General features: G+C 48.1%; 1 protein-coding gene across 1 annotated transcript in view; it reads right to left on the reverse strand.

Moving 5' to 3' along the window:
• Positions 1–17,011, reverse strand: part of dnah10 (dynein axonemal heavy chain 10) — a 337,567-nt gene that overhangs the window by 4,251 nt on the left and 316,305 nt on the right. Inside the window, exons 76-78 of the mRNA XM_080207920.1 lie at positions 10,261–10,428; positions 5,073–5,253; positions 3,009–3,154 (exon numbers count right to left, since the gene is read on the reverse strand). Coding sequence (XP_080064046.1) covers positions 3,009–3,154; positions 5,073–5,253; positions 10,261–10,428 — 495 coding nt within the window. The remainder of the gene's footprint in view (positions 1–3,008; positions 3,155–5,072; positions 5,254–10,260; positions 10,429–17,011) is intronic.

Below are 17,011 nucleotides of genomic sequence, written 5' to 3' on the forward strand. Positions count from 1 at the left end.
AAATAACGGGAAGAAAACAGGAGCAATATCAAGTTTATGTTAGAAGTTTATGATGACCAATTATAAAGCTCACAGTGTAAGGTATAGAACCATTTGAACATAAAATAATAGCGACATATGTAAATGTTTAATCAAAGGCGGCAACAGCCCCCACTTGCTAAAGGTGAGATAATCTGCTTTCAAAGGGCATAAACATTCCAGTTTCAGAAAACCGGAACTATTGCAGAAAGGGGCAGAGAACTCACTCAGTATCTCTTCGTTTGTCAAAGGTTGGATATTTTCAAGCAGACAGCTTTTATATCCAGCTGCCCAACACTGACTTAGGTATACAGCTAACATTAATATGAATATTGATGGGTGTCTTTAAAATATAACGTTACAGCTAACATCAGTTAAAGCCTTTCATTATCCACTTTGGTAGGAATAATAGTAGGAAGGACTACTACTTACAGGGTGAAAAGCTGCAGCATGCTACAGTGCAGAGGGACCTGGGGGTCCTTGTGCATGAGTCGCAAAAACCCAGCCGACAGGTGCAGCAGGTGGTCAGGAAGGCAAATGGGATGCTGGCCTTCATAGCGAGGGGGGTTGAATATAAAAGTAGGGAGGTCTTGCTGCAGCTGTATAGGGCACTGGTGAGGCCGCAGCTGGAGTACTGTGTGCAGTTTTGGTCGCCGCACTGACGCAAGGATATTTTGGCCTTGGAGGGAGTGCAGAGGAGGTTCACTAGGCTGATACCGGAGTTGAGGGGGTTGAGCTATGAAGAGAGGCTGAATAGACTGGGCTTGTACTCGTTAGAGTTTAGAAGGATGAGGGGGGATCTCATTGAGACATATAAGATGATGAATGGGATGGATAGGGTAGAGGTAGAGAGATTCTTCCCACTCAGAAAGGACAGCAGGACTAGAGGGCACAGCCTCAAGATAAGGGGGGTGCAGTTTAGAACAGAGTTGAGGAGGAACTTCTTCACTCAAAGGGTGGTGAATCTCTGGAATTCTCTGCCCGTTGAAGTGGTGGAGGCTACCTCACTAAATATATTTAAGACGCGGGTAGATAGGTTTTTGGTAGGCAAGGGGATTAAGGGTTATGGGGAGAAGGCGGGAAAGTGGAACTGAGCCACTTCAGATCAGCCATGATCTTACTGAATGGCGGGGCAGGCTCGAAGGGCTAGATGGCCTACTCCTGCTCCTATTTCTTATGTTCTTATTAGGATTCTCTATTACAGCTAAGATGTTTTCTTAACCTTTTGTGGCATATATCTTTTGATGTACTTATCCACCTTAAAGTGTTTTGCATGTTAAATAGTTCTATAGTAAACTTGCAAATAAAGTATAAAGTACAAATGTTTCTTTGAGTCACCTCCATTCAAGTTTAAGAACCCACTTCTGGTCTATTTTCTGAAAGTGGAAAGGTACCATTTTTTTAACAGAACACCTGGACTCTTAAAACGTCTGGGCCCAGTGGCCTGTACTCGGTTTAGTTCAGTGGGCTGGACAGCTGGTTAGTGATGCAGAGTAATGCCAACAGCAGGGGTTCAATTCCTGTACTGGCTGAGGTTATTCACGAAGGCTCAACCTTGCTCCTGGCCTGAGGTGCGGTGACCCTCAGGATAAATCATCACAGTCAGCTCGCCCTCTCAAAGGGGAGAGCAGCCCATGATGATCTGGGGCTATGGCGACTTTACCATTTTATAATATCTGGGTGTAACTTGGCTGGTACATTATTTAGCAGCTATCTGGGAAAAGATAACCTCTTAATCGTTGTTTTCCTTGGAGGAAACGTAGTTCACTTTGTCAGACCCAAAATAATTAGTGCCTTTGTGAAGTGACTGCTGTGAGGGAGGGTCTCAATCTGGGATGGTCCCCATTGGGGCTAAAGTTATAATCCATATCATCAGCACCGCTCTCACCATCCACCCCCCCCGCCCCACCCACCTCAATGAAGGATGTCCTCTCTCCAGAAGTCAGGTTTGTGATTTGTGACGACTGTGTGTGTGACTACACCTGAGGACAATTTCTTGCTTGTACATTTACTGATCAGGTCAGAAGAAGAAGGAGGGAGCTGAAGGGTGGGTTAGTAAATTTGCTGATTACACCAAGATTGGTGGAATAGTGGATGAGGTGGAGGGCTCTTGCAGGCTGCAAAGAGACATTGATAGGATGCAGAGCTGGGCCAAAAAGTGGCAGATGAAGTTTAACCCTGATAAGTGTGAGGTGATTTATTTTGGTAGGAGAAATTTGAATGTGGATCACAGGGTCAACGGCAGGGTTCTGAGGAATGTGGAGGAACAGAGAGATCTTGGGGTTCATATCCACAGATCTCTGAAGGTTGCCACTCAAGTGGATAGAGCCGTGAAGAAGGCTTATAGTGTGTTAGCGTTTATTAACAGGGGGTTTGAGTTTAAGAGCCATGGGGTTATGCTGCAACTATACCGGACACTGGTGAGACCACATTTGGAATATTGTGTTCAGTTCTGGTCACCTCACTATAAGAAGGATGTGGAAGCATTGGAGAGAGTGCAGAGGAAATTTACCAGGATGCTGCTTGGTTTGGAGGGTAGGTCTTATGAGGAGAGGTTGAGGGAGCTGGGGCTTTTCTCTTTGGAGCAGAGGAGAGGCGACTTAATAGAGGGTATAAGATGATGAGGGGGAGAGATAGAGTGGACGTGCAGAGACTATTTCCTCAGGTGGATGTAGCCGTTACTAGGGGGCATAACTATAAGGTTCATGGTGGGAGATACAGGAGGGATGTCCGAGGTAGATTCTTCACTCAGAGAGTGGTTGGGGTGTGGAATAGACTGCCTGCTGTGATAGTGGAGTCGGACACTTTAGAAACTTTCAAGCAGTTATTGGATAGGCACATGGAGCACACCAGAATGATAGGGAGTGGGATAGACTGATCTTGGGTTTAGACATAGCTCAGCACAACATCGAGGGCTGAAGGGCGTGTACTGTGCTGTATTGTTCTATGTTCTAGATCCTGTTACATATCTTCAGTCAGCTGTAACATACCTGGAGTTTAAGCCGATGAGCTTCAATGGGGATCACCTTGAGAACTGGGAGTTCAACCACCAGCTCCTTTGGTCTGCTTCTAATCAGACAGCTTTCTTCAATATCCCATGCTGCTCCTTCCATATATAAACCAGTAATAAAACAACCTGAAAGAACAGCATTGAAAGGACTTAACAAGCTGTGAAACATCCAGACAACTTCACTGAGGGAGTGTAGTTAGTAACTGAATAATCTTGAAGGAAGATTAATGCTGATTGTAAACCTGTTACTGTCCACTGGTTTCAGCAACAGTGGAGTTAGGAATATGGTTCATAAACTTATATTCAAATCTCTGCAAAACACCTGGAGCAGACTGACACAGCAAATTATATTTATCCTCGATACACAAACTGTCAATCCAACCATTCAGTAAAAGCCAAAGGACACCATTCCACAATTAAACAGTGGCTGGTTAATTACTGGAGTACTAAGCCCAGTTTTACTCCCCACACCTTGCGGGCGATATTTGGGCTTGGGAATGATTCAGAGGAGAGCTCGTGGAATGATTCCTGGATTAAACAAACTCAGCTGCTTGCTGACCCTTCACAGGTAACGCTTGGGTCCATGGGCTTTGTCACTTCAATAAACTGCCCCTGATATTGGTGGAATCCTGTGTCCTGTCGGTTGGTTTAGCTCAGTTGGTTGCACAGCTGGTTACTGATGCAGAGCGATGCCAACAGTGTGGGTTCAATTCCCATACCAGCTCAGGTTACTCATGAAGGTCCTACCTTCTCAACCTCACCCCTCACCTGCAGTGTTGTGATCCTTAGGTTAAATCCCCACCAGCCAAACCAGCCTACGGTCATCTGGGACAATGGCGACCTTATAAATAAGCCGATGAGCTTCAATGGGGATCACCTTGAGAACTGGGAGTTCAACCACCAGCTCCTTTGGTCTGCTTCTAATCAGACAGCTTTCTTCAATATCCCATGCTGCTCCTTCCATATATAAACCAGTAATGGCGACCTTGAAACATATAAGATGATTAGAGGTTTAGATAGGGTGGATAGTGATAGCCTTTTTCCTCGGATGGAGAAAGCTAGCACGAGGGGGCATGGCTTTAAATTAAGGGGGGGTAGTTATAGGACGGATGTCAGGGGTAGGTTCTTTACCCAGAGGGTGGTGAGGGATTGGAATGCCCTGCCTGCTGCGGTTGTAAATGCGCCTAGTTTGGGGGCGTTTAAGAGATCCGTGGATAGGTTTATGGACGAAAAGGGATTGGTTTAGATTAGTGGGTCATTGTTTTTTTTTTAACTGGTCGGCACAACATCATGGGCCGAAGGGCCTGTTCTGCGCTGTAATGTTCTATGTTCTATGTTTTACTCACTGCCCAGTAAGAACAGGCAACAGTTTAGCCAAAATTTCACAATCAAACTGAATGAAGAATTCAGAGAACATGACTCTGTCTACACTTCCTGCTGCCCCAGAAAACCAGCCTCCCATACGTTGACTCTGTCTACACTTCCCGCTACCTTGGGATAAGCAGCCAGCATAATTAAGGACCCCACTCACCCCGGACATTCTCCCTTCCACCTTCTTCCTTCGGGAAAAAGATACAAAAGTCTGAGGTCACGTACCAACTGACTCAAGAACAGCTTCTTCCCTGTTTCTGAATGGACCTGCCTCTCATTAAGTTGATCTTTGTCTACACTCCTATCTATGACTGGAACACCATATTCTGCACTCTCTCCTTTCCTTCTCTATGAATGGTATGCTTTGTCTCTATAGCACACAAGAAATAATACTTTGTATGCTAATATAGTGACAATAATAAATCAAATCAAAACATAGCAGTTTATAAATGTAGGTTTGATCTCTCTGATGTAAATAGGCTACAATGCCACATTGCTACTAAACTTGTGAATTCTCATAAATAAATCCACAAATTTGTTCATTCCAGACTATCTGGAAAGTACTGAGCAGTTCATGAAGTGTTTAACAATTTGCAGACATTCTCTTCAACACAAGCACGTAATTTGCTGCCTTTCTTAAATTAAAGCTCAAAGAATGAAGTCTGATTCTCACCTTGGCCGGGTCGCTCCATAACATCATCAGCAGTTTGGTATTTGGTGACCTGTGTGTAAAGTGTGGATCGGTCGAGAGGCCAGCCATTCTTCCGGCATGTTGCCTGAACGAGAGCAGTGAGGTATGATTCAGGGATGTGTAATCCAGATAACCACATCACATTTGGCTCACTCTCATCAACCTGTCAGAAAATCACACAAGAAAAATGATAAATGGCTAGTTCCCACGGTAACCAGTTCCCAGGGTAACCAGTCCCTTCAGTTCACCCATTTCTCTATACACTGGCTCCCAGCCTCAACATGCCTCAATTCCCATCTTTACTTTCTCCATTCCTCCAGGGCTGATGTTCTGTAGCTATCCCCAGTTCAGGAACACAGCCTGTACTCCTCCATTGCAGCCTGTCGAGTATAAATTTCCATTGCTGTAACACTGGCGGCTGTACCATCTGCCCAGGCTCTGTGCTCGGGAACTGCCTCATTTCCTCATTCACCTCTTTTCAAATCCTCACTGAAATCCTCGCCCTGGAAAACCCCCCGGCCCTGGAACACACCCCTGTCCCCCAACCCTAGAACCCCCTCCGCTCTTGGAACCCCACCCCCACCCCCCCCCCCCCACTCCTGGAGCCCCCCCACCCCTGGAATACCCCCACTCCGGGAACACCCCCTGCCCCTGGAACACCCCCTGCCCCTGGAACACCCCCACTCCCGGAACACCCCCACTCCGGGAACACCCCCACTCCCGGAACACCCCCTGCCCCGAGAACACCCCCACTCCCGGAACACCCCCACTCCTGGAACACCCCCACTCCCGGAACACCCCCACTCCCAGAACACCCCCACTCCCGGAACACCCCCTGCCCCGAGAACACCCCCACTCCCGGAACACCCCCACTCCGGGAACACCCCCACTCCGGGAACACCCCCTGCCCCGAGAACACCCCCACTCCCGGAACACCCCCACTCCGGGAACACCCCCACTCCCGGAACACCCCCACTCCCGGAACACCCCCACTCCCGGAACACCCCCACTCCCGAACACCCCCTGCCCCTGGAACACCCCCTGCCCCTGGAACACCCCCACTCCCGGAACACCCCCACTCCCGGAACACCCCCACTCCGGGAACACCCCCACTCCGGGAACACCCCCTGCCCCGGGAACACCCCCTGCCCCTGGAACACCCCCACTCCCGGAACACCCCCACTCCGGGAACACCCCCACTCCCGGAACACCCCCACTCCCGGAACACCCCCACTCCGGGAACACCCCCACTCCGGGAACACCCCCTGCCCCGAGAACACCCCCTGCCCCGGGAACACCCCCTGCCCCGGGAACACCCCCACTCCCGGAACACCCCCACTCCCGGAACACCCCCACTCCGGGAACACCCCCACTCCGGGAACACCCCCACTCCCGGAACACCCCCACTCCGGGAACACCCCCACTCCCGGAACACCCCCACTCTGGGAACACCCCCTGCCCCTGGAACACCCCCACTCCGGGAACACCCCCACTCCCGGAACACCCCCACTCCGGGGAACACCCCCTGCCCCTGGAACACCCTCTGCCCCTGGAACACCCCCACTCCGGGAACACCCCCACTCCGGGAACACCCCCACTCCGGGAACACCCCCTGCCCCTGGAACACCCCCACTCTGGAACCTCCCCCCCCTCAACTCTGATCGATTTTTCAGTTGCCCACGTGGATACTTCCTTTGATACCAAATGTTTTCTAATAATGCTTGTGTTCAGTGCTTTGGGATTTTTTTTATATCAGACCTGTGCTTCTTGTTGGCACAGGCAGAAAGAGACTTTCAGCCCCGCCTCAACCCGAATCCCAGTGCTGCACAGGGACCTGTTTAGAATGAGCTGTGATTATAAAGCACACTCAGCCAATTAAGATCCCCAGTCAAACATGCAGGCCCTGGCAGGAAGAGAGCCATGATGTGGAGATGCCAGCGTTGGACTGGGGTAATCACAGTAAGAAGTCTCACAACACCAGCTTAAAGTCCAACAGGTTTATTTGGTAGGAAAAGCCACTAGCTTTTGGAACACTGCTCCTTCGTCAGGTGAGTGGGAGTTGTGTTCACAAACAGGGCATATAAAGAGACAAACTCAACTTACAAAATAATGGTTGGAATATGAGTCTTTACAGGTAATCAAGTCTTAAAGGTACAGACAATGTGAGTGGAGAGAGCGTTAAGCACAGGTTAAAGAGATGTGTATTGTCTCTAGACAGGACAGAACCCCCATTCCTGGAACCCCCAACCCTGCTCTCAAGAGCAACTGCAATATTGTCATCAATCCAGGAGGGCCATCATCATACTGAACAGAACGGATTACTGCAAAGAAATGTACCGACAACTGAACAATGAGGAACACCACAGACAGTTATCCGCAGATCCGACCAAAGAACACACCCGTCAACTCAGACTGATCAACGTCATTGATCCGGACATTCAGAGCCCCCTCTGTGCTCTCATCCCACATACTCTCCGTGTTGGAGATCTCTACTGCCTCCCAAAGATACACAAAGCAAACATACCCGGCCATTCCATCGTATTGGGCAATGGGACCCTGTGCAAGAACCTCTCCGGCTACATCGAGGGCATCCTGAAACCCATTGTACAAAGAACTCCCAGCTTTTGTCGCTACACTACAGACTTCCTACAGAAACTCAGCACACATGGAGCAGTTGAACCAGGGACACTCCTCGTCACAATGGATGTCTCAGCGCTCTACACCAACATCCCCCACAACGATGGCATTGCTGCAACTGCCTCAGTACTCAATGCTGACAACTAACAATTTCCAGATACAATTTTACAACTCATCCACTTTATCTTGGACCACAATGTCTTCATGTTCAACAACCAGTTCTTCATCCAGACACACGGAACAGCCATGGGGACCAAATTCGCACCTCAATATGCCAACATCTTCATGCACAGGTTCGAACAAAACTTCTTCACCGCACAGGACCTTCAACTGATGCTATACACTAAATACGTCGATGACATTTTCTTCCTTTGGCCTCATGGTGAACAATCACTGAAACAACGATATGATGATATCAACAAGTTCCATCCCACCATCAGACTCACCATGGACTACTCTCTGCAATCAGTTGCATTCTTGGACACACGCATCTCCATCAAGGACGGTCACCTCAGCACCTCACTGTACCGCAAGCCCACAGTTAACCTCATGATGCTCCACTTCTCCAGCTTCCACCCTAAACACATTAAAGAAGCCATTCCCTATGGACAAGCCCTCCGTATACACAGGATCTGCTCAGATGAGGATGATCGCAAAAGACACCTCCAGACACTGAAAGATGTCCTCATAAGAACAGGATATGGCGCTCAACTCATAGATTGACAGTCCCAATGCGCCACAGCGAAAAACCGCACCGACCTCCTCAGAAGACAAACACAGGACACAGTGGACAGAGTACCCTTCGTCGTCCAGTACTTACCTAGAGCGTAGAAGCTACGACATCTTCTCCAGAGTCTTCAACATGTCATTGATGAAGACGAACATCTCGCCAGGGCCATCCCCACACCCCCACTTCTTGCCTTCAAACAACTGCACAACCTCAAACAGACCATTGTCCGCAGCAAACAACTCAGCCTTCAGGTGAACAGTGACCACAACACCACACAACCCTGCATCAACATGGATGCCATTATCTCACATGAGAACAGCATCCACCAGGTACAGGGTACATACTCTTGCAACTCAGCCAACATTGTCTACCTGATACGCTGCAGGAAAGGATGTCCCGAGGCATGGTACATTGGGGAGACCATGCAGACTCTACAACAACGGATGAATGAACATCGTTCAACAATCACCAGGCAAGACTGTTCCCTTCCTGATGGGGAACACTTCAGCTGTCACGGGCACTCGGCCCCTGACCTTCAGGTAAGCGTTCTCCAAGGCTGCCTTCATGACACACGACAGCGCTGAGTCACTGAGCAGAGACTGATAGCCAAGTTCCGCACACATGAGGACGGCCTCAACCGGGATCTTGGGTTCATGTCGCACTATCTGTAACCCCCATGACTTGCCTGGGCTTGTAAAATCTCACTAACTGTCCTGTTTGGAGACAATACACATTTCTTTAACCTGTGCTTAACCCTCTCTCCACTCACATTGTCTGTACTTTTAAGACCTGATTAGCTGTAAAGACTCACATTCCAACCATTATTTTGTAAATTGAGTTTGTGTCTTTAAATGCCCTGTCTGTGAACTGAACTCCCACTCACCTGATGAAGAGGCAGTGCTCCAAAAGCTAGAGGCTTTTGCTACCAAATAAACCTGTTGAACTTTAACTTAGTGTAGGAAGAGCAGCTACAGACTTGGCCACAGCTCACAGCTTCTCACTGTTGCACTCACACTGTCGTGTGCTGAAGAAAAAGCTTTGAGCTTCCTCCTGTTCGTTACAGACTATCCCCTCTGAGAAGACTCTGGCCCTGCTTCTGGAGGCATCTCTGGGTCTGGATTCCCCGGGCAACAAAAAAATAGCCGAGGCAGAGGGTGGATCTGAACTATCCGCTCTGAGCCAAGGCCCTGGCTGGTGGGGGTATGTGGGACGGGGGTAGGGTCGAGCCTGTTACTGGTATGGCCTCGACTCCACCCTGGGCCACATTTCAAAAATCTGATGAGCCAGTGGAGAGCTCCATGGTGAAGTAGCTTTAGGACTTGCTCATTTTCCTAATCTTTGTAACAAAAAAGGTATTGGTTGGGAAAAGCAGCTCCTGACTTCAATGATAATATCCCAGTTGCACACTTGCTGAATGAAGTGCAGAATAACTCATTTCAATGGCTTCAGTTATTGTAAAGTTTATTTATTAGTAACAAGTAGGCTTACATTAACACTGCAGTCAAGTTACTGTGAAAATCCCCTAGTCGCCACACTCTGGCACCTGTTCGGGTACACTGAGAGAGAATTTAGCACGGCCAATGCACTCTAACCCAGCATGTCTTTCTGATTGTGGAAGGAAACTGGAGCACCCAGAAGAAACCCACATAGCCATAGGGAGAACGTGCAAACTCCATACCAACAGTGACCCAAGCTGGGAATCGGATCGGAGTCCCTGGCACTATAAGACAGCAGTGCCACAGGACCGCCCTGATTAGTTAAACATTGTAAAGAAATCTCCCTGAGATTTATTTTGACACTAACCCATGCAATGTACTGGTCAAATCTCCTCTTGAAGTGGATCATCCAGTTTCCCAGTGATTTGAGGGTATCAGGAGCGAGTCTTCTCCAGATTGCAGGAATGTGACCATTGAAGAGAGCTCGTGCCACCTCATCCAGCTCACTGCTCATTCCCACTTCACCAGCCAAAGCCTGCAACATTCCAGCATCAATTCAGTATCCAACAATATTAACATCTCATCTACAGTCCACAGGTCAATTCTACTTTGTTCAGGCTGACACCTGGTGATTGTAACTCTTGCTTTGCTGCGTGACAGTTTGATGTTGTGCACTGAATGGTTTTGGGTTGCTGGAGTTGGGTTAATGCTGGTCTGGAAGATTATTGCCACCATCATGTCCACTAAACAAAAACATCAGACATTCTGAGAAAGAATGTTTGATAGTTTGGCAGTGAAATCTAACATGGGCACACGTTTATAAATATTTTGTTTACCTCTTAGGGTTGTAGCCAATTTAACAGACTGCCTTTTTCCTTTCAATGTGGCTTGATGTCAGTTCTCTAGAAATATTTCCTCTAGTAATAAACAGCAGTAGAAAGAAAGACCCAGCCCCAGGCTGCAGCTCCAAAATGCTAATTGGAGAAGAGAGAATTAACAGGAATGTGTAAAGCAGAATTCTACATACCTCACACAAGGGTCAAATCCAGTCTTTTAAATCCCCCTCAGGTATAAACAGTTCTCCTCCCCACTACCTATAAAATAATCTCAGCCAGTGAATCATCCCGAACTCTCCCTCCATTAGTGGAGGTGCCATTTCACTCAGTTCAAGTGGATCCAATCTCTGTTAATTTCATTGGGAGAAGATTGGGAATGAAATGTGCTATTTGATAACAGGATTATCCACCTAGCGCGATCTGGGATAAGAAAGTGAAGAAGAAATCTGGCAGGGAAGTTTGGACACAGTGAAATATGAGAGCTGGTGTGATTGGCCAGTGAGTTAGTAACTCACGGCAGAAAATTAATCCCACATGAAAAAGAATCAGTTTCTGCAAAATACCAACCTGAAACAGTGAGAGACGGCTAAAAATTCAGAACAAAAATCTCAATGGATATGGAGAAGAAAATGAGACGAGAAGGATACAGAGGAGATTCAGCAGGATGGTAGTTTTCAGAGTTACCATACACAGGATGGATTGAACGAAGTACTATGTGCTGTCTGTAAATGGAGTAAAAATCTCCTGTCCATGGCAGAGTAGGTGAATAGAGTAGTTAAGAAGGAAAATGCTTTTACCAGTCATGGTATTGAATATAGGAGCAAGGAGGTAGTGTTGGAGCTGTACATAGCACTGGTTAGGAGTACTATGTTCAGTTCTGGTCACCTCATTAAAGAAAGGATGAAATAGCATAGAAGGGTTACAGAGGAGGTTCACCAGGATGTTGCCTGGGATTGAGCGTTTGAGCTGTAAGGAGAGACTGGATAGGTTTTGATTGTTTTCTCTAGAGCAGAGAAGGCTGAGGGGGGACATGATTGAGGTGTGAGATTATGAAGGGCATGGACTGGGGAGTAGGGGGCAGCTGTTCCCTTTGGTTGAGGGGTCAGTCACGAGGGGGCAGCATTTTAGGGTGAGGGGCAGGAGATTCAGAGGGGAATGGAGAAATAAAATCACTCAGACGGTGGTGGGAATTTGGAGTGCGCTGCCTGAGGAGGTAGTGGAGGCCAGAAACCTCATAACCTTTAAAAGAATATTTGGATGAGCACTTGAAATATCCTAACATTCAAGGATCTGGGACTAGCGCTGGAAAATGGGATTAGCGTAACTTTAGTGTTAGTTGATATTGGTAGAGACTCGATGGGCCAAAGGGTCTTTTCTGTGTTGAATGGCTCTATGACTCTGTGGCAAACCCATGGTTAGAGTAAAATATTAGATCAAAGCTGCAAACTTTCACTGCTGTCACTGGCACATAAATATAAAGTCATCCGATATAAATGTGAGGTCATTCATTCTGGTAGGAATAACAGCAAAATGGACTATTATTTAAATGGTAAAAAAATTGCAGCATGCTGCTGTGCAGAGGGACCTGGGTGTCCTTGTGCAGGAATTTCAAGGAGTTGGTTTGCAGGTGCAGCAGGTAATTCAGAAGGCAAATGGAATTCTGTCCTTCATTTGCCAGAAGGATGGAGTTTAAAAACAGCAAGATTATATTGCAGCTGTATAAGGTGCTAGTGAGGCCACATCTGGAGTACTGTGTACAGTTTTGGTCTCCTTACTTGAGAAAGGATCTACTGGCACTGGAGGGGGTGCAGAGGAGATTCACTAGGCTGATTCCGGAGTTGAGAGGGTTGGCTTATGAGGAGAGACTGAGTAGACTGGGGCTATACTCATTGAAATTCAGAAGAATGAGGGGAGATCTTATAGAAACATATAAGATTATGAAGGGAATCGATAAGATAGAAGCAGGGAAGTTGTTTCCACTGGTGGGTGAAACTAGACATGATGTGGGTATGCCGGCGTTGGACTGGCGTAAACACAGTAAAAAGTCTGACAACACCAGGTTTTAGTCCAACCTATTTATTTGATAATATACTCACTAGCTTTCGGGGTTACCCCCTTCGTCAGGTGAATGGAGAGTTCTGGCCTCAGACAGAGCATATAAAGCACAGACAGTTTAGAGATTACTGATTAAAATGCGAATCCTTACACCTAACCTGCTGTTCAAGACCTGAAGTGGCTGATAATGTGAGTGGAAGGAGCACTGATCACAGTTTAAAGAGGTGTGTATTGTCTCCAGACAGTACAGTAAGTGAGGTTTTGCAAACCCAGGCAAGTCATGGGGGTTACAGATAGTGCGACATGAACCCAAGATCCCTGTTGAGACCGTCCTCATGTGTGCGGAACTTGGCTATCAGTCTCTGTTCAGCGACTCTGCGCTGTCGTGTGTCGTGAAGGCCGCCTTGGAGAATGCTTACCCGAAGGTCAGAGGCTGAATGCCCGTGACCACTGAAGTGTTCGCCAACAGGAAGGGAACAGTCTTGCCTGGTGACTGTCGAGCGATGTTCATTCATCCGTTGTCGTAGCGTCTGCATGGTCTCCCCAATGTACCATGCTTCGGGACATCCTTTCTTGCAACGTATCAGGTAGACAATGTTGGCCGAGTTGCAAGAGTATGTACCATGTACCTGGTGGATGGTATTCTCACGTGTGATGATGGTATCCATGTCGATGATCCGGTATGTCTTGCAGAGGTTGCTGTGACAGGGTTGTGTGGTATTGTGGTCACTGTTCTCCTGAAGGCTGGGTAGTTTGCTGCGAACAATGGTCTGTTTGAGGTTGTGTGGTTGTCTGAAAGCAAGAAGTGGGGGTGTGGGGATAGCCCTGGCGAGATGTTCGTCTTCATCAATGATATGTTGAAGACTCCGGAGAAGATGTCGTAGCTTCTCCGCTCCGGGGAAGTACTGGACGACGAAGGGTACTCTGTCCACTGTGTCCCGTGTTTGCCTTCTGAGGAGATCGGTGCGGTTTTTCGCTGTGGCGCATCGGAACTGCCGATCTATGAGTCGAGCACCATATCCTGTTCTTATGAGGGCATCTTTCAGGGTCTGGAGGTGTCTGTCACGATCCTCCTCATCTGAGCAAATCCTGTGTATACGGAGGGCTTGTCCATAGGGAATGGCTTCTTTAACATGTTTAGGGTGGAAACTGGAGAAGTGGAGCATTGTGAGATTGTCTGTGGGCTTGCGGTACAGTGAGGTGCTGAGGTGACCGTCCTTAATGGAGATGCGTGTGTCCAAGAATGCAACTGATTCTGGGGAATAGTCCATGGTGAGTCTGATGGTGGGGTGGAATTTGTTGATATCATCATATAGTTGTTTCAGTGATTGTTCACCATGAGGCCAAAGGAAGAAAATGTCATCGATGTATCTAGTGTATAGCATCGGTTGAAGATTCTGTGCAGTGAAGAAGTCTTGTTCGAACCTGTGCATGAAGATGTTGGCATATTGAGGTGCAAATTTGGTCCCCATGGCTGTTCCATGTGTCTGGATGAAAAACTGGTTGTTGAAGGTGAAGACATTGTGGTCCAGGATAAAGCGGATGAGTTGTAAAATTGCATCTGGAAACTGGCAGTTGTCAGCATTGAGTACTGAGGCAGTCGCAGCAATGCCATCGTTGTGGGGGATGTTGGTGTAGAGCGCTGAGACATCCATTGTGACGAGGAGTGTCCCTGGTTCAACTGCTCCGTGTGTGCTGAGTTTCAGTAGGAAGTCCGTAGTGTCGCGACAAAAGCTGGGGGTTCTTTGTACAATGGGTTTCAGGATGCCCTCGACGTAGCCGGAGAGGTTCTCACACAGAGTCCCATTGCCCAATACAATGGGACGGCCAGGTGTGTTTGCCTTGTGTATCTTTGGGAGGCAGTAGAGATCTCCAATGCGGGGAGTACATGGAATGAGAGCACGGAGGGTACTCTGAAGGTCCGGATCAAAGGTCTTGATCAGCTTGTTGAGTTGACGAGTGTGTTCTTTGGTCGGATCTGTGGGTAATTGTCTGTAGTGTTCCTCATTGTTTAGTTGTCGGTACACTTCTTTACAGTAATCCGTTCTGTTCAGTATGACGATGGCCCCTCCTTTGTCTGCTGGTTTGATGACAATGTTGCGGTTTGTCTTGAGAGCGTGGATGGCGTTGCGTTGTGCTTGGGTGATGTTCGGGGCTGTCTTGTGAGTGCGGCTGATGAATCTGGTGTTAACGCACCTCCTGATGGTTTGGGCATACAAGTCCAGTCGAGGGCAGCGGCCTTCCGGAGGAGTCCAATTGGATTCCTTCCTCTTAGGCTGTTGCACTGCGGATCTCTCTGTCGGCTGTTCTGGTTCATCGACTGTCTCATTGTGTTCGTTGCTGGCCTCTTGGGGTTTGTGGAAAAACTCCCGCAGCCTCATTCGCCTGATGAATTCCTCTGTGTCCGCTGCGAGACTGATGGGGTCCATTTTGGTGGTGGGGCAGAAATTGAGCCCTCGGCTGAGAACTTCGATTTCATCTGGTTGAAGTGTGTAGTCCGACAAGTTGACAATAGACCTCCCTGCGGTAGTGCTGTTTTCTACTGTGGTGCCGGGGGAGGCTTGGTTGTTGCTGGCGGCGATGCCGAGTTTCTCAAGTTTCCTATTCTTGGTGTGCATGTAGGTGGTGTAGTTTCTTTGTCTCATCTGCTTGGCAGAGTTTCGCAGTTGGTCTGCATCCTGAGCACAAGTTGAGAAAATGTATTCCATTTTAGTTTCCAGGGTGTGGCGTTTGCTGTAAAGCTGGTGTATGAGGTGGTTTAGAAGTGTGAGAGAGGTGCGACGGCAAAGTCTCTCAGCGTAGTCTGTGTTATAGAAAAATTCCACCCCACCATCAGACTCACCATGGACTATTCCCCAGAATCAGTTGCATTCTTGGACACACGCATCTCCATTAAGGACGGTCACCTCAGCATCTCACTGTACCGCAAGCCCACAGACAATCTCACAATGCTCCACTTCTCCAGTTTCCACCCTAAACATGTTAAAGAAGCCATTCCCTATGGACAAGCCCTCCGTATACACAGGATTTGCTCAGATGAGGAGGATCGTGACAGACACCTCCAGACCCTGAAAGATGCCCTCATAAGAACAGGATATGGTGCTCGACTCATAGATCGGCAGTTCCGATGCGCCACAGCGAAAAACCGCACCGATCTCCTCAGAAGGCAAACATGGGACACAGTGGACAGAGTACCCTTCGTCGTCCAGTACTTCCCCGGAGCGGAGAAGCTACGACATCTTCTCCGGAGTCTTCAACATATCATTGATGAAGACGAACATCTCGCCAGGGCTATCCCCACACCCCCACTTCTTGCTTTCAGACAACCACACAACCTCAAACAGACCATTGTTCGCAGCAAACTACCCAGCCTTCAGGAGAACAGTGACCACAATACCACACAACCCTGTCACAGCAACCTCTGCAAGACATACCGGATCATCGACATGGATACCATCATCACACGTGAGAATACCATCCACCAGGTACATGGTAAATACTCTTGCAACTCGGCCAACATTGTCTACCTGATACGTTGCAAGAAAGGATGTCCCGAAGCATGGTACATTGGGGAGACCATGCAGACGCTACGACAACGGATGAATGAACATCGCTCGACAGTCACCAGGCAAGACTGTTCCCTTCCTGTTGGCGAACACTTCAGTGGTCACAGGCATTCAGCCTCTGACCTTCGGGTAAGCATTCTCCAAGGCGGCCTTCACGACACACGACAGCGCAGAGTCGCTGAGCAGAGACTGATAGCCAAGTTCCGCACACATGAGGACGGTCTCAACAGGGATCTTGGGTTCATGTCGCACTATCTGTAACCCCCATGACTTGCCTGGGATTGCAAAACCTCACTTACTGTACTGTCTGGAGACAATACACATCTCTTTAAACTGTGATCAGTGCTCCTTCCACTCACATTATCAGCCACTTCAGGTCTTGAACAGCAGGTTAGGTGTAAGGATTCACATTCTAATCAGTAATCTCTAAACTGTCTGTGCTTTATATGCTCTGTCTGAGGCCAGAACTCTCCATTCACCTGACGAAGGGGGTAACCCCGAAAGCTAGTGAGTATATTATCAAATAAATAGGTTGGACTAAAACCTGGTGTTGTCAGACTTTTTACTGGGTGAAACTAGAACCAGGGGACATAGCCTCAAAATAAGGGGAAGCAGATTTAGGACTGAGTTGAGGAGGAACTTCTTCACACAAAGGGTTGTG

This window comes from Carcharhinus amblyrhynchos, chromosome 20 (genome assembly GCF_965287045.1).
Source record: "Carcharhinus amblyrhynchos chromosome 20, sCarAmb.v2.hapA, whole genome shotgun sequence".
NCBI lineage: Eukaryota > Metazoa > Chordata > Chondrichthyes > Carcharhiniformes > Carcharhinidae > Carcharhinus > Carcharhinus amblyrhynchos.